The sequence below is a fragment of the Rhineura floridana genome, chromosome 8 (genome assembly GCF_030035675.1).
Source record: "Rhineura floridana isolate rRhiFlo1 chromosome 8, rRhiFlo1.hap2, whole genome shotgun sequence".
NCBI classification, from domain to species: domain Eukaryota; kingdom Metazoa; phylum Chordata; class Lepidosauria; order Squamata; family Rhineuridae; genus Rhineura; species Rhineura floridana.
The window spans coordinates 47,257,717-47,285,440 of NC_084487.1; the positions used below are offsets into that span (position 1 = coordinate 47,257,717).

At 41.2% G+C, this 27,724-nt stretch overlaps 1 protein-coding gene across 2 annotated transcripts in view; it reads left to right on the forward strand.

Moving 5' to 3' along the window:
* ACO2 (aconitase 2) overlaps positions 1-27,240 on the forward strand; it is a 28,172-nt gene extending 932 nt beyond the window's left edge. The window contains exons 1-18 of one of the 2 annotated variants that reach the window (XM_061639277.1): positions 19-41; positions 4,598-4,740; positions 5,823-6,081; positions 7,655-7,747; positions 8,977-9,135; positions 12,483-12,633; positions 13,512-13,616; positions 14,570-14,661; positions 15,296-15,401; positions 15,946-16,103; positions 16,213-16,286; positions 19,529-19,640; positions 20,170-20,292; positions 20,737-20,892; positions 21,247-21,438; positions 24,063-24,195; positions 25,801-25,922; positions 26,770-27,240. In XM_061639277.1, the coding sequence (XP_061495261.1) occupies positions 4,667-4,740; positions 5,823-6,081; positions 7,655-7,747; positions 8,977-9,135; positions 12,483-12,633; positions 13,512-13,616; positions 14,570-14,661; positions 15,296-15,401; positions 15,946-16,103; positions 16,213-16,286; positions 19,529-19,640; positions 20,170-20,292; positions 20,737-20,892; positions 21,247-21,438; positions 24,063-24,195; positions 25,801-25,922; positions 26,770-26,907 (2,247 nt within the window). In that variant the 5' untranslated portion in view covers positions 19-41; positions 4,598-4,666 and the 3' untranslated portion in view covers positions 26,908-27,240. Of the gene's footprint in view, positions 1-18; positions 42-4,597; positions 4,741-5,822; positions 6,082-7,654; positions 7,748-8,976; positions 9,136-12,482; positions 12,634-13,511; positions 13,617-14,569; positions 14,662-15,295; positions 15,402-15,945; positions 16,104-16,212; positions 16,287-19,528; positions 19,641-20,169; positions 20,293-20,736; positions 20,893-21,246; positions 21,439-24,062; positions 24,196-25,800; positions 25,923-26,769 lie in introns of those variants that run through there. The other variant, XM_061639276.1, reaches the window with a different exon arrangement.
* Positions 27,241-27,724: the final 484 nt, after the last annotated feature.

A 27,724-nucleotide genomic window follows, 5' to 3' on the forward strand; every position in this document is an offset into this window, starting at 1 on the left:
GAGCATGATGCCCATAGAATCGATTATCGGCAGAACAAGCGGTAGGAACTGAGCGTGGCTCCCAGAGTTGGCCGTGGGGTTTGAGGCCTGTGTGTCCCTTGCTGTTCTTGGTCCTTGGTGTTCCCATTCCTTGCTGTAGGTCAATGTGTCCCTTATGCTGGTTCTGCCTGTGGCTCCCAAGAAGTAACGAGTAATGTTCATTTGGCAGTAGGGGAGAAAGTGCAGTCATGCCTTGCCCCACATATACTGCTGAATGCTTCTTGCTTTCTTCAGGGCTAGCCTGATAGTCCCCTGCTCGCATCCTCAAGGTGAGGGCAAGGTGACTGGGGTTCTGCACTGCTGCTCGCTGCGGCGTGAGACAATATGGGAGTATTTGACAGCTGTTCTATCTGATCCAGTACTACCCCTTTATTTTACTGCCACATTGAAGTGACTGGGCCAAGTGTCTTCATGTGGCTCTATGCAAGATAGACCTTTTTCTAGTTCTTACTAATTTGTGATGGTGATAATAAACATATGCCCAATAGAAATAAAACATTTTATTGTTTAAGATGCTTAAACAAACATTTTATTTGTTTAGAGATTACATCTCTAGCATACTAAGATTGCTTTTTCACTCCTGCTTCACATTTTTCTCTACACATTAACTATGCATTGTATCCTTATTTGTGCAATCATATTGGTTTTTTGTTACATATTTGTATCTCACCTTTTCTCCAAGGAGCTCAAGGTAGTATATAAACATGGTTCTCCCCTTCTCAATTTTATCCTCACAACAACAACCCTATGAGGTAGGTTAGGCTGAGGGGTAGTGACTGGCCCAAAGTCACCCAGTGAACTTTATGGCTGAGTGAGGATCCTGAATTCTGATCTCCCAGTCTGACAGTCTAACCACTACACCACTCTGGTTTTCCTGAAATTCCACACGTAATAGGTGGCATAGGAATTCACTTCTCTGCATTAGACCTCTTCAGTGTTGCCAGTATCGTACAAATAATTTCCAAGCTTTATAGTACAGGTTTCTTTCAGGTAAGGAGGACAATCTGATATATCCTCTTATTTGGGAGTCCCATTGAATTCAGCAGGGCTTACTTCTGAGCGGATATGCACATTGTGATGTAAAAAACACCAGGATTTCCCCATGAGGTCTACAATACTCTTATTGTAGCATACAAGACTATGATGATTTCACAAGAGGTTTATTTTTGGCTAGTGATTTCCTGCCCCTCTCAGGAGGTCACACAACCCTCAGGAGATTTTCAGGGCTCTTGGGTTGATTGAGAGCAACCTTCTGCCTACCCTGTTCCACTGGTGCTTCTCTGGATCTGAACCACGGGAATTGTGTGATAACCTAGAACATTCGTGCCAATGTTTTCAAAGGAGAAATAGTTGCACTATCACCATTAAAGTATTTCTGTACTAGTATTTCTGACCCTTCGATATGGAGCTAACCACTGCTGTTCTCTGTTGTGTCTGCAACCTTGAGGAAAAAAGGTGTTGGCTATCCTTTATTCCTTTATATTGAGTAAGGATGTATGGATGGTGTACTCTGCAGTTATTTCTGCTCACGAGGGCACACTTTGTATAATTGTTTAGATAACTTTATTTTTATTAGGAATTAGTATGTAATATTGCCTGTGTCAAGCTGAAGATGCAGTAGCTGTACATTAGGTTTTATAAAACTAAATCTTAAATTTTACATAAAAGTTACATAAATGTTTTAACATTGCAATTGCAGCAGTCTTCTGGGTTGATGGTTGTCCTTAAGCTCTTGTTTTTGACTTCCAAGTTTTATTAACTCTTAACAGACAAGTAATCACAACAATAAACCTACATTGCCTTTAAAAAGTCTACAAATAGATTTTATCGTACCCAATCCCTTATTCATAGATTGGAACAGAAATAAGAGTTTTCCTGCTTTTTTGCCTAGGGAAGGAATTTCTTCAAAGTTTTCCCAGACAGGGTCTCTCAGACTTCCAGAAGCCGTAACAGTCCTTCTGTGGCAAACGTGTGCAGGAATATAGGAACTGGAAGCTGTGTGGCTTAGCTCCACCACTGCATAAGCTCAGAGCAACAACAATCCTGTTCTCATTCAGCCTGTGTCTTTGCACATGTAACTTTAGTCAGAGAAATGGAAGCTTTAGTCCAGAACTTCCAAGAAGCAATAGTATGTAGTAGCATTGGGCAGAGCCATTTTCATGGGATGAAAAACTGAAATAAATGCCCATGCTTGATTGGTAGGTAACTTAATGTGTGGTGAGTGTGATAGAGCCATTCTTTAATTTTTATGAGACTGTAAGTGTAGCATGTTTGTGATAAGATTGAATGAGAGAGAATTTTTTCCCTTTTTAAAAAAAAACATACTGATTTTTATCCACCTTTGTGGTGGGAAACAGAAAATAGAAATGGAAAGGTAGCAGCTGTGTCTCTGCAAAGAGTTTTGAGTTGTATATTAAACTGAAGTAGAGGGAGGAATTGCTCAGCAGTAAACTGACAATGGAATGAGGCTTTCTAGACCTAGTGTGAAAGGGTTCTATAACGGCTGAAAATGTAGTGAAGGTTCTTAAGATTAAAAACGGGATTCAGAGTAGGGATGGCTAATCTTTGGTCCTTTAGATGTTGCTGGACTACAACTCCCATTATCCCCGATTTACTGGCCAAACTGGCTGGAACTTTGTATTGTGGGTTATGAAATAAACTTTATTCCAATTGTAGTTCCAGTTATCTAAAGCATTATGCAGAAAATCCAGTATGCATTGAAATAAAGAGATGCCTCTCATTTCTGCACATAGAACTTTTGCTTACAGAGTAGATTCAATGTCTATAATATTCCATACGGTGATGGTTCTCAAATTCTGAGAAGTCAAATTGATTATTGGAGTCTTGATTCCTGTTTCTCAGCAGCATTTGTGCTGAGACTTCTCAAGGCAGTTTTAAGCAAGAAGTTTTGAAGTTGGCTGATGAAGTCTGAATAGAGATAATCTAGCCCCATATTTTTCTAACCCCATGATTTATATCTGTATTTTATCCTCACTATACCTGTAAGGTAGGTTAGTGTGAGAGAAGAACTTTTTCCAGAGAGAAGTTGTTCAAGGCTACCCAGGGAGCCTAGCGTATACATTCTGTCTGATACATGATTTTGGCCTGGTCTGCGTACACAGCAGTAAGATGTAGGACTAGTGTTTTAAAATGGACTGTACTGGTTCAGAGTGGAGGTGGGGACTAATACTTTTTATTGTTCCCCATGTTGAGGTGTGGGAAACACTCCCTACATGTAGAAAACTAAGGTATGAATGTTTATTCCCCGATGTACAATTTTTTTCTTTTTGCTGGGCTTTTTTTTGCTCTCTCCCACTTTCAATTTGTCACTGATTCATAGGGTCGCCGTAAGTCGTAATCGACTTGAAGGCGCATAGCAGCAACAACAAAAAACTTTCAGTTTGAAGTGGTGTAGACTATTCTGCCATATCTACTATCCTGTGTGTGTTGGTCAAGCCTTTGTTGCAAACTTTGAAGTGTGAACTTTTGGCAAAGATTTCTATTAAAAACAAAAAATACATAATACCATGAAAACAGAACAAACCATGACAGCTGCAGGAAGCTTGGCAGCACACTAATAACAAAGCTACATCATCTCAATCAAATGCCTGGAAGAAAAGGTAAGCCTTTACCTGGCACCCAGAAGATGTCAATGAAGGCGCCAGGTGGACCTTGCTTGGGGAGAGCATTCCATAGATTGGGAACCACAACTGGAAAGGCCCTTGTCACTACCCTCTGAGCTTCCCTCAGAGGGGGGACCTGAAGAAGGGCCGAAGAAGAAGATCTAAGGGTCCAAGTAGGTTCATACTGTATTGGCAGAGGCATTCTAGAAGGTTTTGGGGTCCTGAACTTTGTAGAGCTTTAGAGGTCCAAACCAGCACTTTAAATTGGAATTGGAATTGTAAGCAGCCAATGTAGTTGTAACAGACTCTGTTATATGTTCTGTTTCTTTGAACCTTACAACAGTGGGGCAGCTGCATTCTGCACTAATTGAAGCTTCTGAACTGTTTTCAAAGGCAGCCCCACATAAAGCACACTGCAATAGTTCATCCTTGAGTTTACCAGAACATAGTCAAGTTGTCCCTGTCCAGATAGGGTTGTAGTTGGGCCACCAGCCTAAGCTGATGGAAGGCACTCTATGCTACTGAGGCCACCTATGTCTCAAGTGACAGCAATGGATCCAGGAAAAAAGCTATGAACCCACTCCTTCAGAGGGAGTGTTACCCCGTGTAGAATGGGCTGTGCACCACTCAACGGATCAGAGGAACCACCCACCAATAGCATCTCAGTCTTGTCTGGATTAAACTTCAGTTTATTGGCCCTTATCCAGTCTATCATCACAACCAGGCACTGATTCAGCACATCCACTGCCTTACCTGCAGAAGATGAAAACGAGAAATAAGGAAGAGGCTTAACATTGGGCATAGGAAAAAGATATTATGCACTTCTACCCTTTTGATGATTGCATATCTTAATCTCCAGAAGCTTCTTTGGAGGCAGTTACTGTTCTGTTGGCAGTAGCTATAATAGCTGACCACCGTTTTGTCTTCTATTTCAGCAAGTCTTGAGTAAAGGTGTTCGGAGGTACCATGTCACTCCCTTCCTGTGCCAGCGGGCCAAGGTGGCCATGAGCCAGTTTGAACCCAATGAATACGTACACTATGAAAAGCTTGGGAAAAACATCAACATCATCCGGAAAAGGTAACAGCTGAGCTTGAAGAACCTGTAACTTGGCACACAGGTGGATGTGCTTTTCAAAGAGCTATTAAATGCAATTGGTTGAAAGCAAAGTAGTATAAGATAGTTATATTAGAAAATTACATTTGTATACTAGTACTTGTAGTAATGATGGAATACATAATATTGCTGGAGAGCTTTCATGCTTGAAAGGACATGGTGATGGAGATCTAATCTGAAGGAGATGACGTTTTTGATTTGGGCTTGTATTCCCTTTTCCTTAAAACTGGTTTAGATGAAAATATAAGAAAAGGTGTGTGATCAAAGTAGTCTGAAATAAACAGGTTGTTTTTAAGTGTTTGCTTATTTCTATGACTTGATTTTTTTATTTTAAGTGCTGGTGCTTTAACTGGGTCTTCAAAAGCAACCTGAGTTGTTGGGAATGAGGTAGTCAAGAACTGGTGTAATTCTGTTGATACAAAAGACATCTTACTAAGTTAAAAAAAATGCCTTCCCTTTGGATGGCCATTTTTGTATCTTCCAAGTTGGTACTTCTTTGTAACCAATCTGAGTGTGAAAATATTTACACTGATTCCTCATTGGTTGTCCTGGGGGAGAAACCATTAGGAGACATAAGCATCAAAACAAAAATTATGACTGAGCAGTCTCACCTTTTGAGCCATGAAGCACTTTTGAGATTCTTACCATAGATCCCATATGTCATTCCACCCTACCTGTAAAATCCTAGGAATCCTAATTAATAAGCTAAATCATGTTTGTAGTTGAGATTTTAACCCAAAATAGGTAAATGTGTGAGTAAAAAATTGCTCAAAACTGGGGTAGAGTAGTGGCCTACAATAGGGATGAAGACTCTGTAGCCCTCCAAATGTTGTTGGACTACATCTCCCATAATCCCTGGTTGTTGACCATCCTGGCTAGGATTGATGGATTCCACCATCATCTGGAAGGCCAAAACTACCCTACCTTTGGGCTACAAGAAGGATCTTTATGGGTTTCATTGTAACTCTGTTTATTTCTTAAATATGTGATATGGTTAATATGCATGAGCTGAAGATGTGAAGTTCCCTCTGTTTCCTTCCCAACAGACTGGACCGTCCCCTCACCCTGTCAGAGAAGATTGTATATGGCCACTTGGATGACCCTGTCAAGCAGAATATTGAGAGGGGCAAGACATATCTGCGTCTGCGGCCAGACCGTGTAGCCATGCAAGATGCCACTGCCCAGATGGCCATGCTACAGTTCATTAGCAGTGGACTGCCCAAAGTGGCAGTGCCCTCAACTATCCACTGTGATCACCTTATTGAAGCTCAGTTAGGTGGCGAGAAAGATCTCCGAAGAGCAAAGGTCATTTACTGGCATCTCATTCCCAGCCCTCTTGCTTAACCGGCTCACATCCACTTTCAAATATCTTCCTAGAAATATGGTGTTCGTAATTATCTTCTGGAAGTATGCTGCTAAAACTCTCTACTGTGGAAAAAGCTTTTAAATGCTGTACTGAAAGTCTACCCCTTAAGAGCAGACTTGCACAACTCGCAACCCACAGTGCACTGACTGTGAGAAGTGCTTGGCAATGCCCCTTCTTTGCTTGCAATCCCAGATGGCAGTAATATGGGGTTTATCAAGCAACTAATGGACTGTGTTAGTAGAAGTTTTAACTAAATGGATATGGTGGTATAGCATGAGAACCTCTTCAAATATCATCTGAATAATGAAAGCTAAACATATGAAATTAGGGAAAGCTTTCTACATCCCAGCAAATTATGAGGTTCCTGCATATATTTTACTATATTCCATTCTTGGTGCCAAGGAACTTCTGATTGTTCTCTTTTGTAAAATTCCAACCAACTGCTGCTTCTGAAATGTTTGCTTCCAAAACAATAAATATTAGAGCACAGTAAAGGTACCTCATGTGACTTCTAGGGTTTTGGTCTTGAAACATGCTATCTCAAGGACTATGTTGCTGGTAGAATGAGCAAGGTAATATCTGGAGTTAGGGAGGTTAACCAAAAAGTCATGGGAAGGAAATGAGTTATTTGACTTGCTTTATTCTCGGTGTGGACTGTTGAGTAATATAACAGAAACGTCAATATAATGGAAAGTTTGATATAACTTTTCTGTTATCATGGAACATAGAAAGCTGCTTTATACTGAGTCAGGCCATTGGCCCATCTAGGTCAGTACTATCTATGTTGATCAGCAGTGGATTTCCACGATTTCAAACAATGGTCTCTCCCAGCCCAACCATCTGCATGTAAAGCAGATGCTCCATCACTGAGCTACGACCCTTCTCTTAGTTTGAAGGCTAGGATGTGCTCTGTTGATTCCTAGGATCACATTACTATAGCATCTCAGGAGAAAATTAGATATTCTCTGTGCACTGTCTTTGAGATGTCTCTTAGAAATTGGTTCAGTGTGTTGGTGGGATGGAGTGAGTTTTTTTAAGTATAGCATCTTACATTGCATATGTGTCCTGGAAGAATATGCACATACTTGTGTTTTCCGCAGGCAGAACACACCGTTTTCAGAAAGGGGCCAATTTTTATGCAGTTTTTGTCTTTTCTCATAGCTAAAAATTGTATGAAAATTGAATAGATTTATGTACAACTTATGCAAGCCATGCAGTTTTTCCTGGACACATACTTTTTTTTTAGTATGGGGCATACAGGTTTTGTTCAATCCATTATTTCTCCTTCCTTTGAATAGGTTCCCAGAGCAGTTTATAAAAAGTTGGAATAAAACAAATTAAATACAAATCTGACTGCTTGGCATGTGACTGGCATGTCATTCTCAAAATTATGTACCGAGTGAGATTGAAGAACTAAGGTGTGGTGTGAAGTAGCTGACCTCTAGCTATGTGGGATAGGCAACACAACAAGATTCTTTACTGATATGCTTTACTTCTTGTGTGAATAAATAGGACATTAATCAAGAGGTATACAACTTCCTAGCCACAGCGGGTGCCAAGTATGGAGTGGGTTTCTGGAAACCTGGATCAGGAATCATTCACCAGGTAAGCTTTTTCTTTCCTAATGGCAAGGAGAGAACTTCAGTACATTTATATGGTTAGGAACATAGGAAGCAGCATGGCACTGAATCAGTCTGTTGGTCCATTCAGCTCAGTATTGGCCACATTGACTGGAATTGGTCTCCTGGGTTTCAGAGAGGGTTTCCCCCCCCAGCCCTACCTGGTGATGCTTAGGGATTGAACCTGGGACCTTCTGCATACAAAGCACACACTCTGCCAATGAGCTACAGCCCATCTCTTCTTGAAAGACCTCTCTGTACCATGCAACTTCCCTTGACTGTCCATCTTCCCAATGAAGCTAAACATGCCGCTTTTCTTTCTCCTGGGCATGTGGTTCTGCAGGGTGACTAGTGTGTGCTGCCTTGGACAAATGCTCTAGCTGTTCATTCAAAGTCATGGTAGTCAGAATGTAATCTGAAGCTTGGAGATGTGAGGGGAGTCTATAAAATCATATTTTCCCCTCTGTCTTTCAGACTTGCATTTGAATAAGTTGGCAGGCCAGAAGGGTTGGCTGTGGAGTTTTCTTCTCCATAAACTAAATTGTGGCCTTTTTGGTGCCAGAACTTGCTAACTGGTTTTAAATGCAGCATTAGTCTTCCTTTATCCTGATAGAAAGGGCTTGAATAGATTGTGTTGGATTTTACCTATAGGTTAGCTGGTCAGTTTTTAGTCTATTTTTGAGATTATAATTGACTGAATTTTAGACAGCAGGGGTTTGAGGGAAAAATCAGGAAACTGAAGATTGTAAACCCGCATGATTGTCATAGCAATCTTGTGTCCCTTACTGATGACTTAACTTCCTTCCTGGCCTGATTAATGTGGCTCATGACTTCATGAAGAGCTGGCCCAAGCTGTCTATCTGTTCTGAACCTATTAGTACTAGAAAAGTTTCCAAACTTTTTTTGGTAGGCATTGTATTAGAGTCATACTGATCTTTTGGAATTGCTTTTTAATATGTTTTTTTAAAACAATGTTTCTTTAACCCTTTTTAAAAGATGCTTTAAAAGATTTTTTTTTTAAAAATGTTTTTAAAGTTGATTTGTTTTGGTGTATTTTAGGGTCTGTTTTTATGGTGTTTTGATGTGTTTTTAGTGCTTCTATTTGCCACCCTGGGGTCCTGCTGGGAGGAAGGGTGGAATATAAATCAAATAATTAATAAACAAACAAATAAATAAAATAATCTTTGTCTAAATAGATCTCTCGCTCTTTCTCAGATCATCTTGGAGAACTACTCCTATCCTGGTGTTATGCTTATTGGTACAGATTCCCATACCCCGAATGGTGGTGGTTTGGGTGGAATCTGCATTGGAGTTGGTGGAGCTGATGCAGTTGATGTCATGGCAGGAATCCCTTGGGAGCTCAAATGCCCAAAGGTGAGATAATGAAGAATATTAATCCTGTGTGCAGAGTTGGGATATGTAAATAAGATGGTTCTTGCTAAGAGTGGGCGTTTTGCAGTATTATACAGCCATGATAGTGGCTCTGTACTATAGCCAGCATGGATTTTTCACATTCTGCAATGTTAAATTGAAAATACCCCCCATGCCATTCTGATGCTTCCTATAAGCTCATTTTAAAACAAAACCTTACAAAACATATAGTCCTGAACTCAGAAACGCTTGCTTAACAACCCTATAAATTCTCATGGTGATACACAAAACAGTCAGAGAGAATCGAGAGTTCAAAGTGTAAAAAAAAGAGAGAGAAATCAGACGCCTTTTGGACTTTTTTCTGTCAAGAGTTCTCATAATTTGTTGAAATTAATTACAAATCAGCTATGTTCACAGAGTGCTTGTAATCCTATTACTGACTTTGCCCCATACTCTGACCTTCACCTTCTGCAGTTTAAAAGTTTTAAAAATGCCTAGCTGATTTTTAATTAATTTAAGAAATTCAGCATTGAAGTCAATGATAAGCCTGGGCAATCTCAGTAAGAACCAATTGTCAGTGTTGTAAAAGCTAGAGTCACAGCTGCTTGGCTTGGCTAATCGGGGTCACACCCACACCAGATGTTTATTTCACTTTAGACAGGCATAGCTTCCCCAAAGAATCCTGGACAGTGTAGTTTGTGAAAGGTGCTGAGAGGAGTCTCCTGTTCCCCTGACAGAGCTCCAGCGGCCAGAGTGGTTTAACAGTCAGCCGCTGTGATTGAAGCGTTGTGAGGGGAGCAGGGCCTCTCCTAGCAACTCTCAGCACCCTTCACTAACTACGCTTCCCAGGATTCTTTGGGGGAAACCATGACTATGTAAAGTGAAATAAAGGTCTGGTGTTGATGTGGCCAGGGAAGGCTTTGATTTAAACTTGGGTGGGAGGCTACATGTGCCTGCTGTAGAATAAAATGGTGGTGGAAACGCTGAAAAAGAAAGATACAGTTCACAATTACTTTTGGAAAGAACTGGAGCTTCTCCTCTGCCCAGTGCCTGCCCACCCAATCTCCTCCCCTCCCCCAGGTCAGTTTCACCTATCCTAAGCATGATTGCACAGGAGTAAATCCCATTGAACTCAAACATGTAAATGATCAAACCTCGCCTCCTCCCTCCTATTCCCTTCCTCTTGCCCCCTCCTTCCCCCTCCCTGCCCCTCCCCCATGGTCAGTTTTACCTATCTTGAGCATGATTGCACATGAGTAAATCCCATTGAACTCAATAAGCATGCAAACGATCATACCTGCCCGTCCCTCGCCCCCCACAGTCAGTTTTACCTATCTTAGGCATGATTGCACGGGAGTAAATCCCACTGAACTCAATAAACGTGCACATGGTCAGACCTGCCTTTTCCCTCCTTCCCATCTCCTCCCCTCTTCTTCCTCCCCTGCCCGCTCCAGCCCTCCCTCTCTCCCCATGGTCATTTTTACCTATCCTAAGCATGATTGCATGCTGAACTCAATAAACATGCAGATGTCCTCCTCCCCTCCCCTCCTGCCTGCTCCCATCCCCCTCCTCCACTCTGCCTTTCCTCCCCCTCCCCTCCCTATTCCCTGTGGTCAGTTTCACCTATCCTAAGCATGATTGCAGGGGAGTAAATCCCACTGAACTCAGTAAGCATGCAAATGATCTATCCATTCTCAGCAAACTTGCACAGGATCCCATTTCCTACCTCCCGGATTAAAAAGCAGAGAAATTCACTAATAGGCAAAAAACCTTGCTGTTTAAGAATGTACCTATAGCCAACAGGCATTTCTATCAAACTTTAAAAAGCAGGGAAAGTGGGCAGCTATAGTGAATGCACATGGGGAACAGGAGACCTGATCTCCTCTCTGAGATATTGTACTGCCCTACACATTTGTCAAAATGCAAACACAATTTGGGTTGGTCTTTCACAGTCCAATCCACTGCCTGTGTAGCTTGGAAGAATTTGGTAAGCTGCGCCTCTGAGCATATGGTGAGCGGAGGCAACACCTGCAATCAGCCCAAATAGCAGAAACAAGACATGTACTGTGCTGATCTTGTTTTAGCAGGAAGGAAGCAACAATATTAAGACAGGTGATAGAGTTCAGATAGTCACTTTAAGTATGTTTGATTTACTTTGCAATTTCAGTGAAGTTTCCTGTAGTAAATCATTTTCTTTTGCTTCCGTTTCTGTGAATATGTGAAGTACAGGAACACTTTGCAACACTAAAAAAACTCCAAAAACAATTGTGGGGTAATAGCACTGACTATTCTGCAGAATAGTTTCCAGTGGACCATGAGGCGTGTCTCAGTTTGCACCAGGTAAAACACCATGGGAGGTGAAATATATTCTAGCAAAATTCTAGGTGTGCTCTATGTTTTTAATTGACCATGCCCACAATTCCTTAAGTGGAGTGGTTTAAGCATAGCAGGCTGAACACATGCATTTTGGGCAGGCTAAGTTTGTTTTTTCCAACAGCTAGATTCATTGCTTAAGTAGGAATATATTGTAATCAGTCTGATTACAATACACCCAAACCGAAATAAAACATAACCTCTAGTTTGAAACCCAAAAGGCTGTCTTCACCATCATATGACCTTGACCAATAAAAAGGCTTTGAAATTAATAAAAATAAGTTTGACACAGATTTCTAGGATGAATAATGAGAAAAATATAATTTTCTAGGTTAGATTCTCTGTAGAAACAGTAGTAACAGTAGTAAGAAAGAAGCAAAATAAGAATAACACCAACAAGCATACAAAAATGTAATTATCCATCTTTGGAGACAGCAGGTGTTGCCACCACTCACCTTATGCTCAGAGGCAATGGTACCAAATTCTTCCAAGCTACACAGGATGTGGATTGGACTCTGAAAGACCAACCCAAATTGTTTGCATTTTTACAAATGTGTAGCACAGTACAGTATCTCAGAGGAGGTCAGGTCTCCTGCTCTCCTGGTGCATTCACTATAGCTGTCCAATTTCCCTGCTTTGTAAAGTTTGATAGAAATATATGTTGGCTATAGATACATTCTTAAACCATAAGGTTTTTTGCCTATTAATGAATCAAAATATGTTATGTATATCCATAGCTTCCAAGTGGAAGCTCTAGATTTCCAGCCTTCTACCTGCTCATTCTTGCAGCTTGGAGGATACAGTGACACCTCTAATATTGTATCTGTTAATATACCAGTGCTTAATAGCAGATTGGAATCTAAATCTCTTTGCTCCAATAATCTCTCTCCTTATATTTGCAATAACAGCACATATCCACATTTATTTTTTCATGTGCTTTTCTGCTACCTTAACTCTTATTTTCTTTGGTTCTTCAGGTAATTGGTGTAAAACTGACTGGCGAGCTGTCAGGCTGGAGCTCTCCTAAAGATGTGATCCTGAAAGTGGCTGGTATTCTTACTGTGAAAGGTGGCACAGGAGCCATCATTGAGTATCATGGGCCTGGTGTAGACTCCATCTCCTGCACAGGTAGGGGAGGACCATGTAAGGTCTAGAAACCTTTGGGCTGGGAAGCTTTGGTAGCTGTTGGTGATGGACAGAAATTGTTGGTCCGTGAGTGTAGGATTAGAACATGGCAAGCAGCCATCAGCTAAGTAAATCAGCACTGTGATATAGAGGAATCTGTGTTAGAACTGTACTGGAGGTGAACTGCAACAACCAGAGCCAACCAAGAATAGCTCAGTGGTGCCACTGATTTATCAAGAGATCTCAGTGAATTCTGAGCTAGTGAAGCTCTTTGTCAGAGATCCTTCCAATCTTTTGACTCTTTCAAAGGAGAAGAGTGATCTGGCTGCATCATCTGGTTAGCCTTTGAGAACAGGATGTTGGACTTTCGCCTGATCCAGCAGGACTGTTCTTATGTTCTCAAGAGTTCCTTGTTTCCAAAATCGAAGTACTAACAGTGACCAGAGAGAGCAGTTTAATAGGTCTGATGTCTCTAGGTGGCTAGAATGAGATTTGGGTAGTTGTGTTTTTGAAAATTCAAGCCACCATGCCTTAAGAGCTGCTAACCAAAAGGGGCATAAAAGTTACTGTGTTTGGCCACTATTGTGCTCTATACTGAAAACTAATGGCCTTTTCTTGGAAAAGACGGTAGTGCTACTAAGAAGGGGGAGGAATTGCTAACTTTCCTTAAAACACTACAGTACAAATCACATTTTAATAGTACTATATTTGGCTTTTTTGATGCAAAGTAAATATTGCCTAGGTATTTTTGTATCTAACATGTGGTAATATATGTTTCTTGATGGTTTATAAACTCATGAGTAAAATGGTGGCCTGCAAATAGCTTTAATCCCTTAGATTTCTGCCTCACTTATGGTATGGATCACTTCTTCCAACTCCAGGAATGGCGACTATCTGCAATATGGGAGCAGAGATTGGTGCCACCACTTCAGTCTTCCCTTACAATAATCGGATGAAGAAATATTTGTCCAAGACTGGACGGACTGGTAAGAACTTGTTGGGAGCAAGACAAGGGGTCATACAAGATGGAAGGCATTCACTAGTCTTCACTGTTCTGCCTTGTGTGAAACAGAGGTATAAGAAGGTTGCACTGTTGCATGGTGGTTCTCCCTGTGGAGTAAGAATTCTCAAGATCCTGTCAAACAATACTCTTTCAAGGTGCTTCCCTGTTTTATTACTTGGTGCTCACTCTTGGCTTTAGAAGTATTCAGGAGAGATTCAGTAGTGTGGCAGAGACCTGTGTGGTGTTCTGTGTCTACATATTGCTGCTTATGTAGAACTTGCTGAAGATGTGCTGCTTTTGAAATCTGCCCATTCAAAGGTTTTGGGTAGTGATACAAAAGGTATTGGAATAAGCAACCATGAACTGGTCAGGGCTCATATACACTCTTAACATGCTGTTCAGCTGTGATCTTAAGTAAGTGTAGCTAGAATGCATTAACTTCATTATTGATTCCAACATAATGGCCCCAGTTCGGATATCTAGATTGGTATTCTCCAACCTGGTGCCTTCCAGCCAGCATGGACAATGATCAGGGATGGTGGAAGGGCTGATTTAGGTGAAACAAGCCATGACAGGTATCTTTTATTCTCCTTGTGTACAAAAGAGCCACTGCAGCTCATTCCTCACCTAAACTGTGCCACAGTCTTGGACCTAGTGGCTTAGGATGTTACATTCTCAGAATGGAGTGAAAATCTATGGGACTGATATTGGTCAGTGCTTAGGTTACCCCTTATCAATATGCCTTTTGGACTGGCTTGGATGTACTTTATATATGTTTTCAAAACAGATTATCCAAAATCTATCTGGAGAGGGACAGTCCAAAGTTGGAGAGTCCAGCCTGGGGACTTCGGAGAAAAGAGTAGCTTGTTCCGTATCATGGACTGCCATGTCTCCTCTTGGTCTGTATGTTCAGCTTTCTCTCCACTTTGATTTCAGAAATTGCTAATTTGGCAGATGAATTCCAAGAGCACTTAAAGCCTGATCCTGGATGTCCCTATGACCAGCTGATTGAAATTAATCTCAGTGAGGTAGGACACTCTTGCTGTCTTTCAAGATCTGTTAGATGGGCATTTAAGTACTTCTTGTAGTTCAAGAGGGGGACATGGCATAATTAATTTGAGAAGCTTACTTCAGAAGCTTATTTCAGCAGGCAAGATGGACTCTGAGAGAAGAAAATTAACAAATTTTGGTTAGAACAAAACTGTTTCCAGAGCATGTCCGCAACACAGACACATTTGTCGCAGAATGGTGGAGTTTTATTTCGTATACTAATGCAGGCAAATACCAACCTGAAATTGGAAACGGCATATTTAGCTGACTTTTTAACATAAAATCTAGCCTTATCTAAAACTTTGCATTTGCTCTGCTCTGCATTGCCTGTTCTTCCTAGATTTAGATTTCTTCTTGCTACTAACAGTGCAATCCAGTACATGTCTACTCAGAAGTAAGCTCCATTGGGTTCAATGGGACTTACTCCCAGGTAAGTGTGCATTGGATTGCAGCCTAAGTGTCTGTTTCGGAAAAGCTTTTTTTTTATTTTTAAAGTGCAGCATCTTGGTGAAAAATGCCTGTGCTGGCATTCTATATAAAAATGTGTTACTTTAACGGTAGTGTTGATCTTCAGCATTTTCTCAACTTGTTGCATTTTCCCCCATCTTAAAGCTGAAGCCCCTTATCAATGGGCCTTTCACTCCAGATTTGGCACATACTGTAGAAGAGATTGGCTCTGCTGCAGAAAAGAAGGGCTGGCCAGTGGATATCAGAGTTGGTAAGTAGCATGTTTCCCTTGCTGATGATTCTCTAGGTGGCTTTTCTCTCCAGCTTGAAATCTAAGGTAGCACATGCTGTTCATAACGTAATTCCTCCTGATCATACTGGTTGCTGGGAAGAACACTCTGTACTTCAGGTGTACAGGAAGAAAGGAAACCTTAATGGAATTTTACTTCAGTCTTGCATTGCTTGGCTATAACAGAACTAAAATGTCCTCTGGCTGTGGTCTAGAATATGCTGAGCTCCTTAAACTTCTGTGATAAACTTGTTCTGAAAACAAGAATATTCAGCACCCTACCATAAGTCTTCATCCTCTCTTCCTTTAAGGAGCATCCTTGAGTTTTTTAATTCCAGGTTGGAACACTGGCTGTTCTTAAGTGTTACTATAGATTAAGCAGAAATTAGGTGCTTGGATAGCTGTTCAGATTGGAAAAATAAGTACAGTTGTGTTACACTATTTTTTTTCATTTTGCAGGATCGTGGGGGTTAGCCTGAACTACTTAGAGTCTGCTACTGACTTCTTTTCCATCTCACTTGCACAGGTCTGATTGGTAGCTGCACCAATTCAAGCTACGAGGACATGGGGCGCTCTGCTGCTGTGGCAAAGCAAGCTCTCTCTCATGGGGTTAAATGCAAGTCTCAGTTCACCATTACACCTGGCTCAGAGCAGATCCGGGCCACCATTGAAAGGGATGGCTATGTGAGTACTCTTGAGATTGTTTTTCATGGTCATTGTATGCCTCTTGAAAAGCTAGGATGTTTTCTAACGTAGTTTTCTGCCTGCTAATTCTGTTCTTTACATTCTTCAGTCCAAACTCCTGCGTGATGTTGGTGGAGTGGTTCTTGCCAATGCTTGTGGGCCATGCATTGGCCAGTGGGACAGGTAAGAGGGAATTATGTGGAATAAAATTGCTGTACTTCATAGGATTTTTGAATGATTGCCCATAAGAATCATTTCCTTTTACAATGGAAATTGTGTATATATTAATGTAGATAAAGTATTTCCAAGCAAAAAATCAGATTGCAAATGAGTAAGTTAGATGGATACCAGTTTTCTACCTTTTCCCTCAATATTCACCTCATGGTAGATGTCATCTGTGGCCCTTGGCTTTCTGACTATTGTTAACATGCCTGCATGTATTCTGGATCACATTGCACAAAAGATGCATGTAAACAAGTGATGCTATGGAGACATGATTTGTTACAATCTTGGACCTACAGTTGTGGCATGCCACAGGGATGTTGCCTTTCACCTTAATTACCAAACGGAAATTAGCACTCGATCATGGAGACCCAATCTGGATATAATAGAAGTTTAGTTTATTACACAACCACAATGGTTAAAGAGAATAAAATGGTCAGTCAGGGTAAAATCTATGAATAGATCTTATGGTCACCACACTGCCTGGACCAACAGTTTACATCTGCTTACTTCTGTGGATAGAGAGACAAAGGCACAGAATACTAATGTTAGGGAAGCAGGGAAGGGGTGCTAGGAATCTGGCTGGCTGCACTGGAGGCCTAAGCACAATAGGGAAAACTCAGATGCAAATGGCAAGGGCTTTTGGGCCATGTGAGGGTAGAAAGGGCAGCAAGATCAGGGTAGTGGAAGAGAGACTGAAGGGTTGAAGCACCAATATTTACCTGTTCCAAAGCAGGGCAAAGTAGTAGGAGTGAATTTCCTGTGGCTCATGGTGTCTCAGATCTTAAGATTAGGGCTATATGCCTAGGTTCCTGGATTTGCTAAATAAAAACAAGCCACTGTAAGCTTGTTCACAATTCAGTGTTTCCAGACTGCCCTTTATCTAGTAAAATGGCTATAACAAAGTACAGAAGGTAAGCATGCCTTTGTAGGTCACCCTGAGCCCTGCATGGTGTGGCATTCCAGTAAGCAACCCTGAATTCTAGAAACCTCCAACAATTGTTAAAAAGCAGAAACTGTCTAAAGCGCACATAGCTTCATGCTCTTAACATGGAGAGGAAGGGGAGCTAGCTGGGGTTGGACCAATCTGCCTTGGAGCATTCCCTGGAATTCAGGGCAGCAGGGAGTCGTGGCAAATTGAATTGGGTGGTCCCTTGGGGACTAGAACTTAAAGGTTCTGCCTCCTGAGGGGTAGTGGCTACCTAAATGAAAGGTGAACAAGGTCAAGAGCTTGGCTGGAGGAAGGAGGCGTCTTTAAACAGTAAAGGGGAGGGTGTTGTTGGTTCGGGAGTAGGATACTTAAATTTCCTGCTGCAGAGTAGTTATGGGTGAGTTTAGGGAGCAAAGGTGTGCCATGTGCAAAACTAAACAGTGAGCTTAGTTTAGACTGTACTTGACTACCTAGTGCAAAATTACCAAGTGCAAAGCTTTCTGTGTGTAAAATAGAGTTGGTGGATCATCACCCTTAAAAAATGTAAATGTTGGTTGGTTCATCAAGTGCTCCATGGAAAGGCAGTTTAATTCTTGCCAGGGCTAATGAATGGCCAAATAGTGCCTGTTGATTGTATACAGTGTAATAGAGTGCAAATTAAGGCATTTGCATACATCTGATGTTCTTTCTTTTCCCAGGCAGGTTTTTTGTCTTTTATTAGGGAAGGTGACTAGTGTACATATGGTGTGCTTGCAAAAATAACCACTTATAGAACAAAGCTTAACAAGGCAAAGGGTTAAGGGGCATGTTTGAGGTACCAGTGTGTCTAAACACCTTTGTAATACAATGGCTGCAGCTTTGATACTTTGATACAATATGAATATTTTACTTTTGTTTATCAGTGGCTCTTTCAAGACCAGAACCATAATTATGGTTAGCCTTTCCAGGAAAGTTTAGACCGCTAAGGAAATGGTGGAAATGGTATAGGCTAAGTTAACCTAGACAAGGTGGGGAATTGATGGTGAGAAAGGCTTAGTGGATCAGTTACATGGGGAATTGCCTGTAGATTTGTAGTCTGGATCCAGCTTTTTTCCAGGATTACCAGGTCACAGTTGTAGCCTGAAATGCTTCTTACCAGTTTTGAACAGTGTGCCTGCTGCATTTCCACCTGGAAGTTGGACATGTGTCATTTGTGCTTGATAACCTCCAGATTAGGGCATGTTACAGTACTTTATGTAGGCCACCCATAAAACGGTGTGGAAACTCCAGTTGGTACAAAATGTCACTGCCTGAGTGCTATGAGCGTCAGTTAGCATATTCCTGTTACACATATTTTAAAACTTCTACACTTGTTACATTTGCTACTTTTTAATTGCAGAATTTACACATGCATGCTAAACAGGCATTACAATACTATACAAAAATTAGACTGTATATTTGTAATGTGTAATTTTTGATAATGACAGATACACATTGCATAGCAGAGTAGTAAGACCATTCTTAATCCATGAATTCATGTACATAGAGATTGTGAGAGCTCTGATCCAATTTAGGGGTATTGAATTTACATTTTTACTTGGGGAGAAGAGAGACCCCTGAATCACCTTGATTCACCCCAAGTTTTTGACCCTCACTCAGAGCTGATGCGCACACCTAGAAAACCCTGTCCATTTTTGGATGATCGGTGTCCTCAAGAGTCACAGCCTCTTTGATGGTGGTTATTGAGTTCTGGAATGCTCTTCTGTGGATTGGTTATTTGGCTCCCTCACTATTGATGTTCTGTAGACTCTGAAGATGTTTTTCATGTCATGCATTGGGGAGTTTATTTTTCCTGGTTCTGCTTATGAGTTTATCATGGTTTATTGAATTGTCAACTGCCTCAGCTGAGATCAGCAACTTTTGATGGCTCCTCTTTTTCAACTGGTCATTCCAGCTGATCATTCCAAGGACAATGCAACTAAGACCTAGTGCTTGAGTTAGCTTTTTTCTCCTCCTCCCTCTCAGTCCTCTTTCCTTTTGTGTTATCTCTTTTTGGATTGTCTGAGGGCAGGGAATATTTTACTGATATTTATAAGCTGCGCGGGGAGACTTTTTGGCACAAAAAAGGAGAAAATGTTTTAAATTGTTCTTCTACACAGCTTTGGGAATGCTAGGTGCAAGGCAGTATAGAACTTGGTATATAGGATAGTGAACAGCTAGCTGTTCATAGTTTCAAGTAGCATAGCTTTTGCTGACCTTGACAGGCCTCTTTCTCTTCTGACTACCTTTGCAGAAAAGATATCAAAAAGGGAGAAAAGAATACAATTGTTACCTCCTATAACAGAAATTTCACTGGTCGCAATGATGCCAACCCAGAGACACATGCCTTTGTGACTTCACCAGAGGTATAGTACGCGACAGATTTATTCCACAAGGAGAGCAGGGTTAGGAAGAGAAGTAGGCATTGAGAACTGGTTCTGCTGCAATTCCTCTGGAAAATGGGAGAGGGCACTAATTTAGAAAGCTCATGTTCCAAAGCTCAGGCGGGTAGTATAAGAATCATTGGTAGTTTCTTTGTCCAGGCCTTTAAAACTTGCTGGGCCCAAAGTTTTTTTTTTTTTAAATGAGACTGCAAATAGTTGTTCTTTTTAATTTTGAAAGTGATAGGATTGTGTTTTGCTTTACTTTAATAATTTGCAGTGTTAGAGAAGGGAGGTTATCTCTTCCTGCCCCAGCCCGAAAAATATTCACTGGCTGGCTTAGTCATTCTAAAAGTAGGTGTTCCCCAAGAAGCTTGTCACACTTGCATCTAGGCTTTAGTCAGACTTCTGGATTATGGGTGGAAAAATAAGAGTAGAATTTTAAAAGGGACAGAGAGATTACTGAAATTCAGAAAATTGGCTTCCCTTATCCCTAACGAATACTTTTTTCCAGATTGTAACAGCCCTGGCTCTTGCTGGCACCCTGAAATTTAACCCAGAGGTAGACTTCCTGACAGGAGCTGATGGAAAGAAGTTCAAACTTGAGCCACCCGATGCTGATGAGCTGCCCAAACTGGTAATCTTCCTACTTCTTGTCAAACTTGCTTCCCATTCTGCATCACTAGTTGGTAGGAATATCATTAAAGGATGCCTTGTTGAAAACAATGCAATGTTTACTTAAATATAGCTGTTTAAATACTAAAATGCTCTTAAGATGCCTTGCGGAAGTAGTAATTTCACTGAACAGGGATGTCATATTTGAAATAGATGAGAGAGGTGGGAGTAGGCAGTAAATAGAGATGACCAAATTGAAACTAGGAAAGTTTACATGATCCAGACAATACCTGAAGATGGCTGAGCAGAGAGATGGCTGGTTGGGAGTTCCTTGAGTCAGCCTTTCTTTGTATTCCTGAAATACATAAGGTGCAGCCTTGCATTAATACTTTGAATTTGGCTTTTTCTCTTCTGGATAAGGTTGTCTTCCTCCCTGCGATCCATTGTTCTTAATCATTTCGTGCAGGAATTTGATCCGGGACAGGACACCTATCAGTACCCCCCCAAGGATGGGAGCAGCCAGCATGTGGATGTGAGCCCAACCAGCCAGCGCTTGCAACTCCTTGAGCCCTTTGACAAATGGGATGGCAAGGATCTGGAAGACATGTTGCTTCTCATAAAGGTAAGAATGGAGGAAGCCTGGATGTGGCTGGGAAACAATAATATTTCTGTCACAGTTAGCATTGGGGTGTCCGCTTCCTAGAGTCAATGTCATGGTGCTCTGTGATATTCTTGTGCCACTAATACCTAAACTTTCCATTAATGGGATCATTGTCTTCAAAACAGACTTAAAAAGTAGAGCCCCTTCCATGGAGGCTGTTGAAAAACACTTCTGGTGACAGGTTTTTCAAAGATTCCTCAGTGTGTATCAGTTCAATTGTATGTACTCTCTTGCCAGCCCTGCATCTCTCTGGTGCTAGTTAATGGTGTAGAAATGTTACACAAATTTAGGCTAACAACTTAACTCGCATTCCAGGTGAAGGGTAAATGTACCACTGACCACATCTCAGCAGCAGGCCCCTGGCTGAAATTCCGTGGCCATCTGGACAATATTTCAAATAACCTGCTAATTGGAGCCATAAACATTGAAAACGACAAGGCCAACTCAGTGAGGAATGCATTAACCCAGGAGTTTGGACCTGTTCCTGACACAGCCCGTTACTATAAGGTGAGATTTGTGTGTAAGTAAGCATCGCAGGATATGTAGGTCAATAGTTCCTGTCAACATTATCACAAATAGCATTTCTTCCTTCTCAAACCCCTCTCTAAACTTTGACACAATAAATTAGGAGTCCTTCTCTGGGAGGAAGGGAGGGATATAAATTTTGACTGTCCCGCTGCAACAATATTAAGGCTGCTAACTTGCCACTGTGCTTCAGACATGATATCTGGTATTTGCCTCAGCAGCAGCAAGAGGCTACTAGTCCACTTGTCGTCACTAGATGTTGCTCTGGAGCCAAGGACTCTGTTAGGTGGTCTGGTCAAAATTCAGACAGTTCCACAGTCAGTACAATACAATACTTTATTGCAAGCTTAGCCATAGGCCATGTGCAAATATACAAACATATACATACATATATACATAAAACCGAAGGAGTTCTTTTCAAAATATGATCATTTTCACAAGGGCATCTCTCAGTTTTTGTGCAGCCATTGCAAAAGTAGCGACTGCAAAAGTCAATGGTTCAAAATTGTCCATTAAAAGATCAATTACCTTCTCACTATCTGAACAATGAACTAAAACATCTAAAAACGGTGATAAAAATTTCCTCCTGGGGTCGTCATAGAGTGGACAATATAGTAAGTAATGGACGATCTCTTCAATTGCATTACAACCGTAAATACAGAGACGTTGCGTCACTGGTATGCCGCGATAACGTCCATCAAGATAAGCTGTGGGCATTGCTTGAAAACGTAATGCAGTAAAAGCTTTTCTAATTGGTGGTCTATCAAGTACTTCTAGATACTTTGCTGCCACATGATTCAGTTTAATACATGGGTACCAGATTGAAAACGGGGCCATCACTATGGATGCACAGTCCTGCGCTGCATCATATTCATAAACCCAGTTGGTAAGTGCAGCTTTGCTTAATTCCAATATTTTAGCTAGGGAAAGATCGTATTTGGAGAGTAATAACTGGTATTCCTTGGCCCAACCTCCCCGTAGCATTTGATCATGCCAACATTTCTTAACCAAAGTTGAATCTTCGATGTTCAAGATTCGGGTCCAGTATCGTAAGTATATTAAATCGATTCGTGCCATGACTGAGGGTAATCCCAACTCGGCTCTAAGATGCGTTGATGGGGTCCCCGGGGGAAGACCTAGTACTAGTCTCATAAAAGCATTCTGTATTAACTCTAATTTAATTCCAACAGCCTGACCCCATAATTCTGCACCATATAAAATTTTGGGGAGAAGTTTGATTGTTAGAATTTTTATCATTGGCGGAACAAGTTGACCCCCTTTGATGAAGAAAAACCTTTTTGCTAAGCCTAGGGCGCGTGTTCCAGCCAAGGACACTGCTTTTAGCTGAGGGGTCCAGGATAGGTTGTTTGTCAAATAAATACCCAGGTATTTAAAAGAAGATACCTGCTCAAATAGGGATTCCATTTAATGACCAGTTATTCTTTGCTTTCTTAGCTTTACCACATACCGTAATTTTGGTTTTAGTTTGGTTGATCTTAAGTTTCTGTAACTGGCAATACTCCTCCAGTTTTTGGAGCATGCGTTTGAGTCCAATTTTTGTTAGAGAACATAAAACTACATCATCTGCATATAGCAGGATAGATTTTTTTTCTGTACCAATAGAAGGAGGAAAAAAAGAAGGAGATGCTAGTGTATCTACTAAATCATTTATAATTCATGAAGGACTTAAATTCAAACACTTACTAATTAACGCAGGTGCAGGTACTTGCAGTTGTACGTTTAGATAAGTATAAGGATATGCAAACCCTTAAACCATTAGTTGTTAGAATGCTGGAATTAATTTCCCAGTATTAAATTGCCTTTAGTTCCAGGTTTGTATCAACAGAAAAGAGCAATTATTTTGCTTTAACAACCTCCTTTTTCCGGCTCTCTGCTTGTCCTCTCTACTTTCAGTATCGACTTACAAAGAGAGTCAGAATATTATCTTTATCGTAGCCAAGAAGCAGTTTTGAACATAAATATCAACACCCGCAGTTGGTCAAGCTTCAAAGGACTGCTTTTGTCTTTTTAGGCTTCTTTAGTCAGGGAAAGATAAAAGTTTTTAAAGCTTTTAGTTGGAGCACAAAGGAAAAGCGTCTTACCGGAACCAGCAACTACCGGAAGTCCCAGTTCCACAGTCATATCCAGAGTGAACTACCATCCACTGTCCTGTGGGAAGGATCCTAAGAAAGGCAAGAAGGGAGGCAGGCAAGAAAGGTTCCAGCTGGTCTATCCCTCTCCCCATGGGGCTATCTGCTGCCCTATGAGATTGATCCTTATGACTTATCATATGTTATTGCTCATTGTATTTTTAAAAAGCATGCTCTGCAGGTTACAAGTATCACCTTGGAAGAATTGCATCCTGAAAGGTGGAATGTTGTTGTTGTTGACCTCAAGTGCTGCGATTCATGGCATTCAGCCATTTCCCCCCTCAAAAGGCTATATGGCATGGGATAAGCCCTGTGATCCATCTTAAGAACATAAGAAGAGCCTGCTGGATCAGGCCAGTGGCCCATCTAGTCCAGCATATTCATTCCTGCTCTGCAACAACAATGTCTTTGTTTCCGATTACCAAAGATTTTTTTGTGCATTTGATTTGTTCACAGAAACATGGTGTGAAGTGGGTGGTGGTTGGGGATGAAAACTACGGTGAAGGCTCGAGTCGGGAGCATGCAGCGTTGGAACCACGACATCTAGGAGGAAGAGCCATCATTGTCAAGAGCTTTGCCAGGATTCATGGTGAGACTCCCACTTTCTGTAGAGCCATCTGCAGCAGAAGAGTTATGGAGGTCACATGTATGGTTGGGTTGGGCTTTTATCCAAATATTTGCTCCCCTAAGACCTTGGTGTGTGTATATGCATAGAACCATTGGTCCATCTATAGTTGATAAGCAATGCAAGAAGTGTCAAGTTAGACTTTTCTTAAATTTAATTTAAGGGGAAAGGGGCATTAAGGGAATGACAGGGAATAAAACATTGCATGAGTGGTTTGCTGTGAATGTATATCATTTCCCTTCTACCAAAGACGGGATGTCCACAGTCAGAGGCAGTATGCTTCTGACTACCAGTTGCTGGAAACCGTAGGAGGGAAGAATGGTCAGGTCCTACTTGTGGGCTTCCCATGGGTGTCTGGCTGGCCACTGTGAGAACAGGAGGCTGGACTAGATAGGCCACTGGCCTGATCCACCAGGCTCTTCTTAGGTTCTTATGCTAGGAGGGCCCTTCCACTCTATATAACAAAATTTGCATATCCAAAGTATAGAAGAGTAATTAGATTGGCAAGAATGAATTGCTTTGCTTCTGGAGTTATGTCAGGAGGGTTCAGAAGGTTTCTCCTGGAGGAGCACTGGTGTCAGTGTGGACAGCCAGCTGTGGAAACTCTGGAATGCATAAGTATTTCAATGTACAGTACAGCTTGCTCTACTTCCAAAGGAGCCCAGGGTGGCAAACACCTCAGTGTCATTCAAAACTCACATTCTCTCAGGCAATGATTTCTGACATTTGCCTAGGTAGACAGGACTGTTCTTAAATTCCTCCTGAATGAATGAGACAGACACATTTCACCAGGGAGGCCATTCCACAGATGGGGAACCACCACTGAAGGCCCTCTCATGGGTAACCAGGTAGCCCCCAGTAGTGGCACCACCACCAAGGCTGTTTCACTGCTCAGGAAGGGACTATTGAGACTAGGTGGTAGTTTTCTTTAAAACTCTGGATCCAGGGAGGACCTCTTCAAGAGGGGCTGCACCACTGCCTCTTTCAAGGCAGTGCTCATAACTATTTCCTGTAGTGAGGCATTGACCACTCCCTGGGCCCATCCAGTCAATCCCATCCAGGTTTTACCAGCCATGATGGGCAAGGATAAGAGAGGGCATGTAATCAGTCTTGCTACTACAAGCTTCCTGTCTGCATCCTTGGGTTGCAACAACTGAAACTGATCCCACAAGCTGTAACTTGGCAGTGCTCCAGAAACCTCCAAAAGCCTGAACCAATTGTGGCATCAGGTTCAACACAGATCACAATGATTTTCCCCTTAAAGTACAAAATCTCTCACAGTTATTGAGTCGTCCATTATTAATGTTGCGATGCTGGTCTGGACTAGCCAGTGTGGCAGTCTAAGCACATAGTGTTGTAGTGCAGTTTGCATAGTTGCCCTAGACAGAAAGATATAGGTAGGAGAGGATGTACCAGTCTTTTTGCTGACAAGCCAGACCCATAGGATCATATTTGATCTAGCTAGTTTCCTAGTTGCAATTTTGTTTGACCTTTTGTATAGAATCTTAACAATATGTGTCTTAAAATTGTTCTGGTGACTAAAACGTTTAAGCCCAATGTTTTTAACAGAAACCAATCTGAAGAAGCAAGGCCTCCTGCCGCTAACCTTTGCTGATCCAGCTGACTATGACAAGATCCACCCTGTGGACAAACTGAGTATTGTGGGTCTGAAAGATTTTGCTCCTGGAAAGGTAATGGTCATATTTCCATGCTCTCCTGGCTTTCTGCTGCGTGCTTGTAATTGGTTGCTGTATGTGAGGGCTATTGTACCACTTGAGTGGTACAATATAGTATTTGGAAAATATCGATTTCTAGAGAACCTCAAGCAAGGACTGTATTAGAAACCCAGAAGCAATGTCTTGGCAGTATGGCATGGTGGGGCTTCTGCACTTTATACAGTATTCTGAGCTTTTATGTGTTTATGGTTCTAGTTTCTTCATCCCCTTTTTCTGTAAGTGTGCAAATATTTTGCTGCATATCGAAGTACCAGATCTTTACAAAATCTTGTGAAGATGTACCTTGTTGCCCAGGTTTTCCCTAATCCAAAAGCCTGGACCCTGATATTACTGAATTTCTGTTTTAATAATACTGTTTTGTTATATTATGATGTTGTTTGCCACTTAGATTTTTAAATATTAACTAGTTTAGAAATGTATTTAAATAAAGCTAAAGTCTTATCTGGGAAATGCATAAAGCATTTTGGGACAGAATGTGGGGATCCTTTGCACAGAATTCTTGGGTTTTGGCTCTGATATTTACCCATGACCTCTAGCCAACTTTGATGGGAGACACCATCTACAGTACAAATAGGTGTCATGTTCTGTGTAGCTTTCAGAGCTGAGAACTATGAATTCCCTTAAAATATCTGGGACCTTGTCTCTTAGACTCAAGTCAGCTTGCAGAACGCTTGAACTTCTTGAAGAACATCAAATGTGTTTATAGACCGCAGTGACTTTGATAAATGAAGCCTCTAGAGTTCTTATGGAGCAAGATGAGATACTAAAACTAGATTCCTGATTTCTCTTCTTTCCCTGATAGCCCCTGAAATGCATCATTAAACATCCTAATGGGAGCCAAGAAACAATTACGCTGAACCACACCTTCAATGAGACTCAGATTGAGTGGTTCCGAGCCGGTAGTGCACTCAACAGAATGAAAGAGCTGCAGAAGCACTGAAACCACACAAGTACATCCCAGTGGACTAGATGATTATGTCTTTAAAAGTGCAATTCCACTACAATTCTTGGGAATTAATGTCTGTGATCAAATGTTAACTTAGCTTCCTCTTTATTATAGTACTCACTTGCTGACACTAATGGAGTACTCCTTTTTGCATTATCAGGTTCTGGCTTCCATAGCTGCCTATGTTTGCTGCATTTCAGTTGTCCCATATTGCTTTCTATTTATATTTCTCAATGATATTTCTGCCTGATCATTTCAGTTATGGCAAAAGGATGAAACATTAGAGTATTGTTCTTGTGGAAAACAAAATAAAAATTGCGACTGACACATCTAGTCTTCACTTAGTATTTTTACTGGTACTCTGCTCAACTTCCTAGTGGATACAGGCTGTAGCTTATGCAAAAACCAGGGTGGGTGGTTCAGGAATCTTATCGGGAAGCACACTATTAATCCTAGACAGTGGCCTCTGATGTAGAATCAAATAGCTTTTGTGGAATCATGAGAATCTTCATTTTAGTATAAATTTCTTCTAAAAGTTTCAATAAAGATTTTGATTTAGAGGACAGTTCATGTTGCAATATTAAACTGATACAGTATTGAGATTTCCAGATATCAGGTTATCATTTGGCAGGGACCTCCATCCATTTCTTTGCACCATACATCTCCCTCCTTATCATATGATGCTTTCTTCAATTTTTAGTTTCTTTTTAGGTATAAACAATTGCACAGTAAAGCTGTAACCAGAATATAGTGCACTAAATAAACCTGTCATTTTCCTCTGGCTACAACTATTCCAGAAGAAAAATCCTTC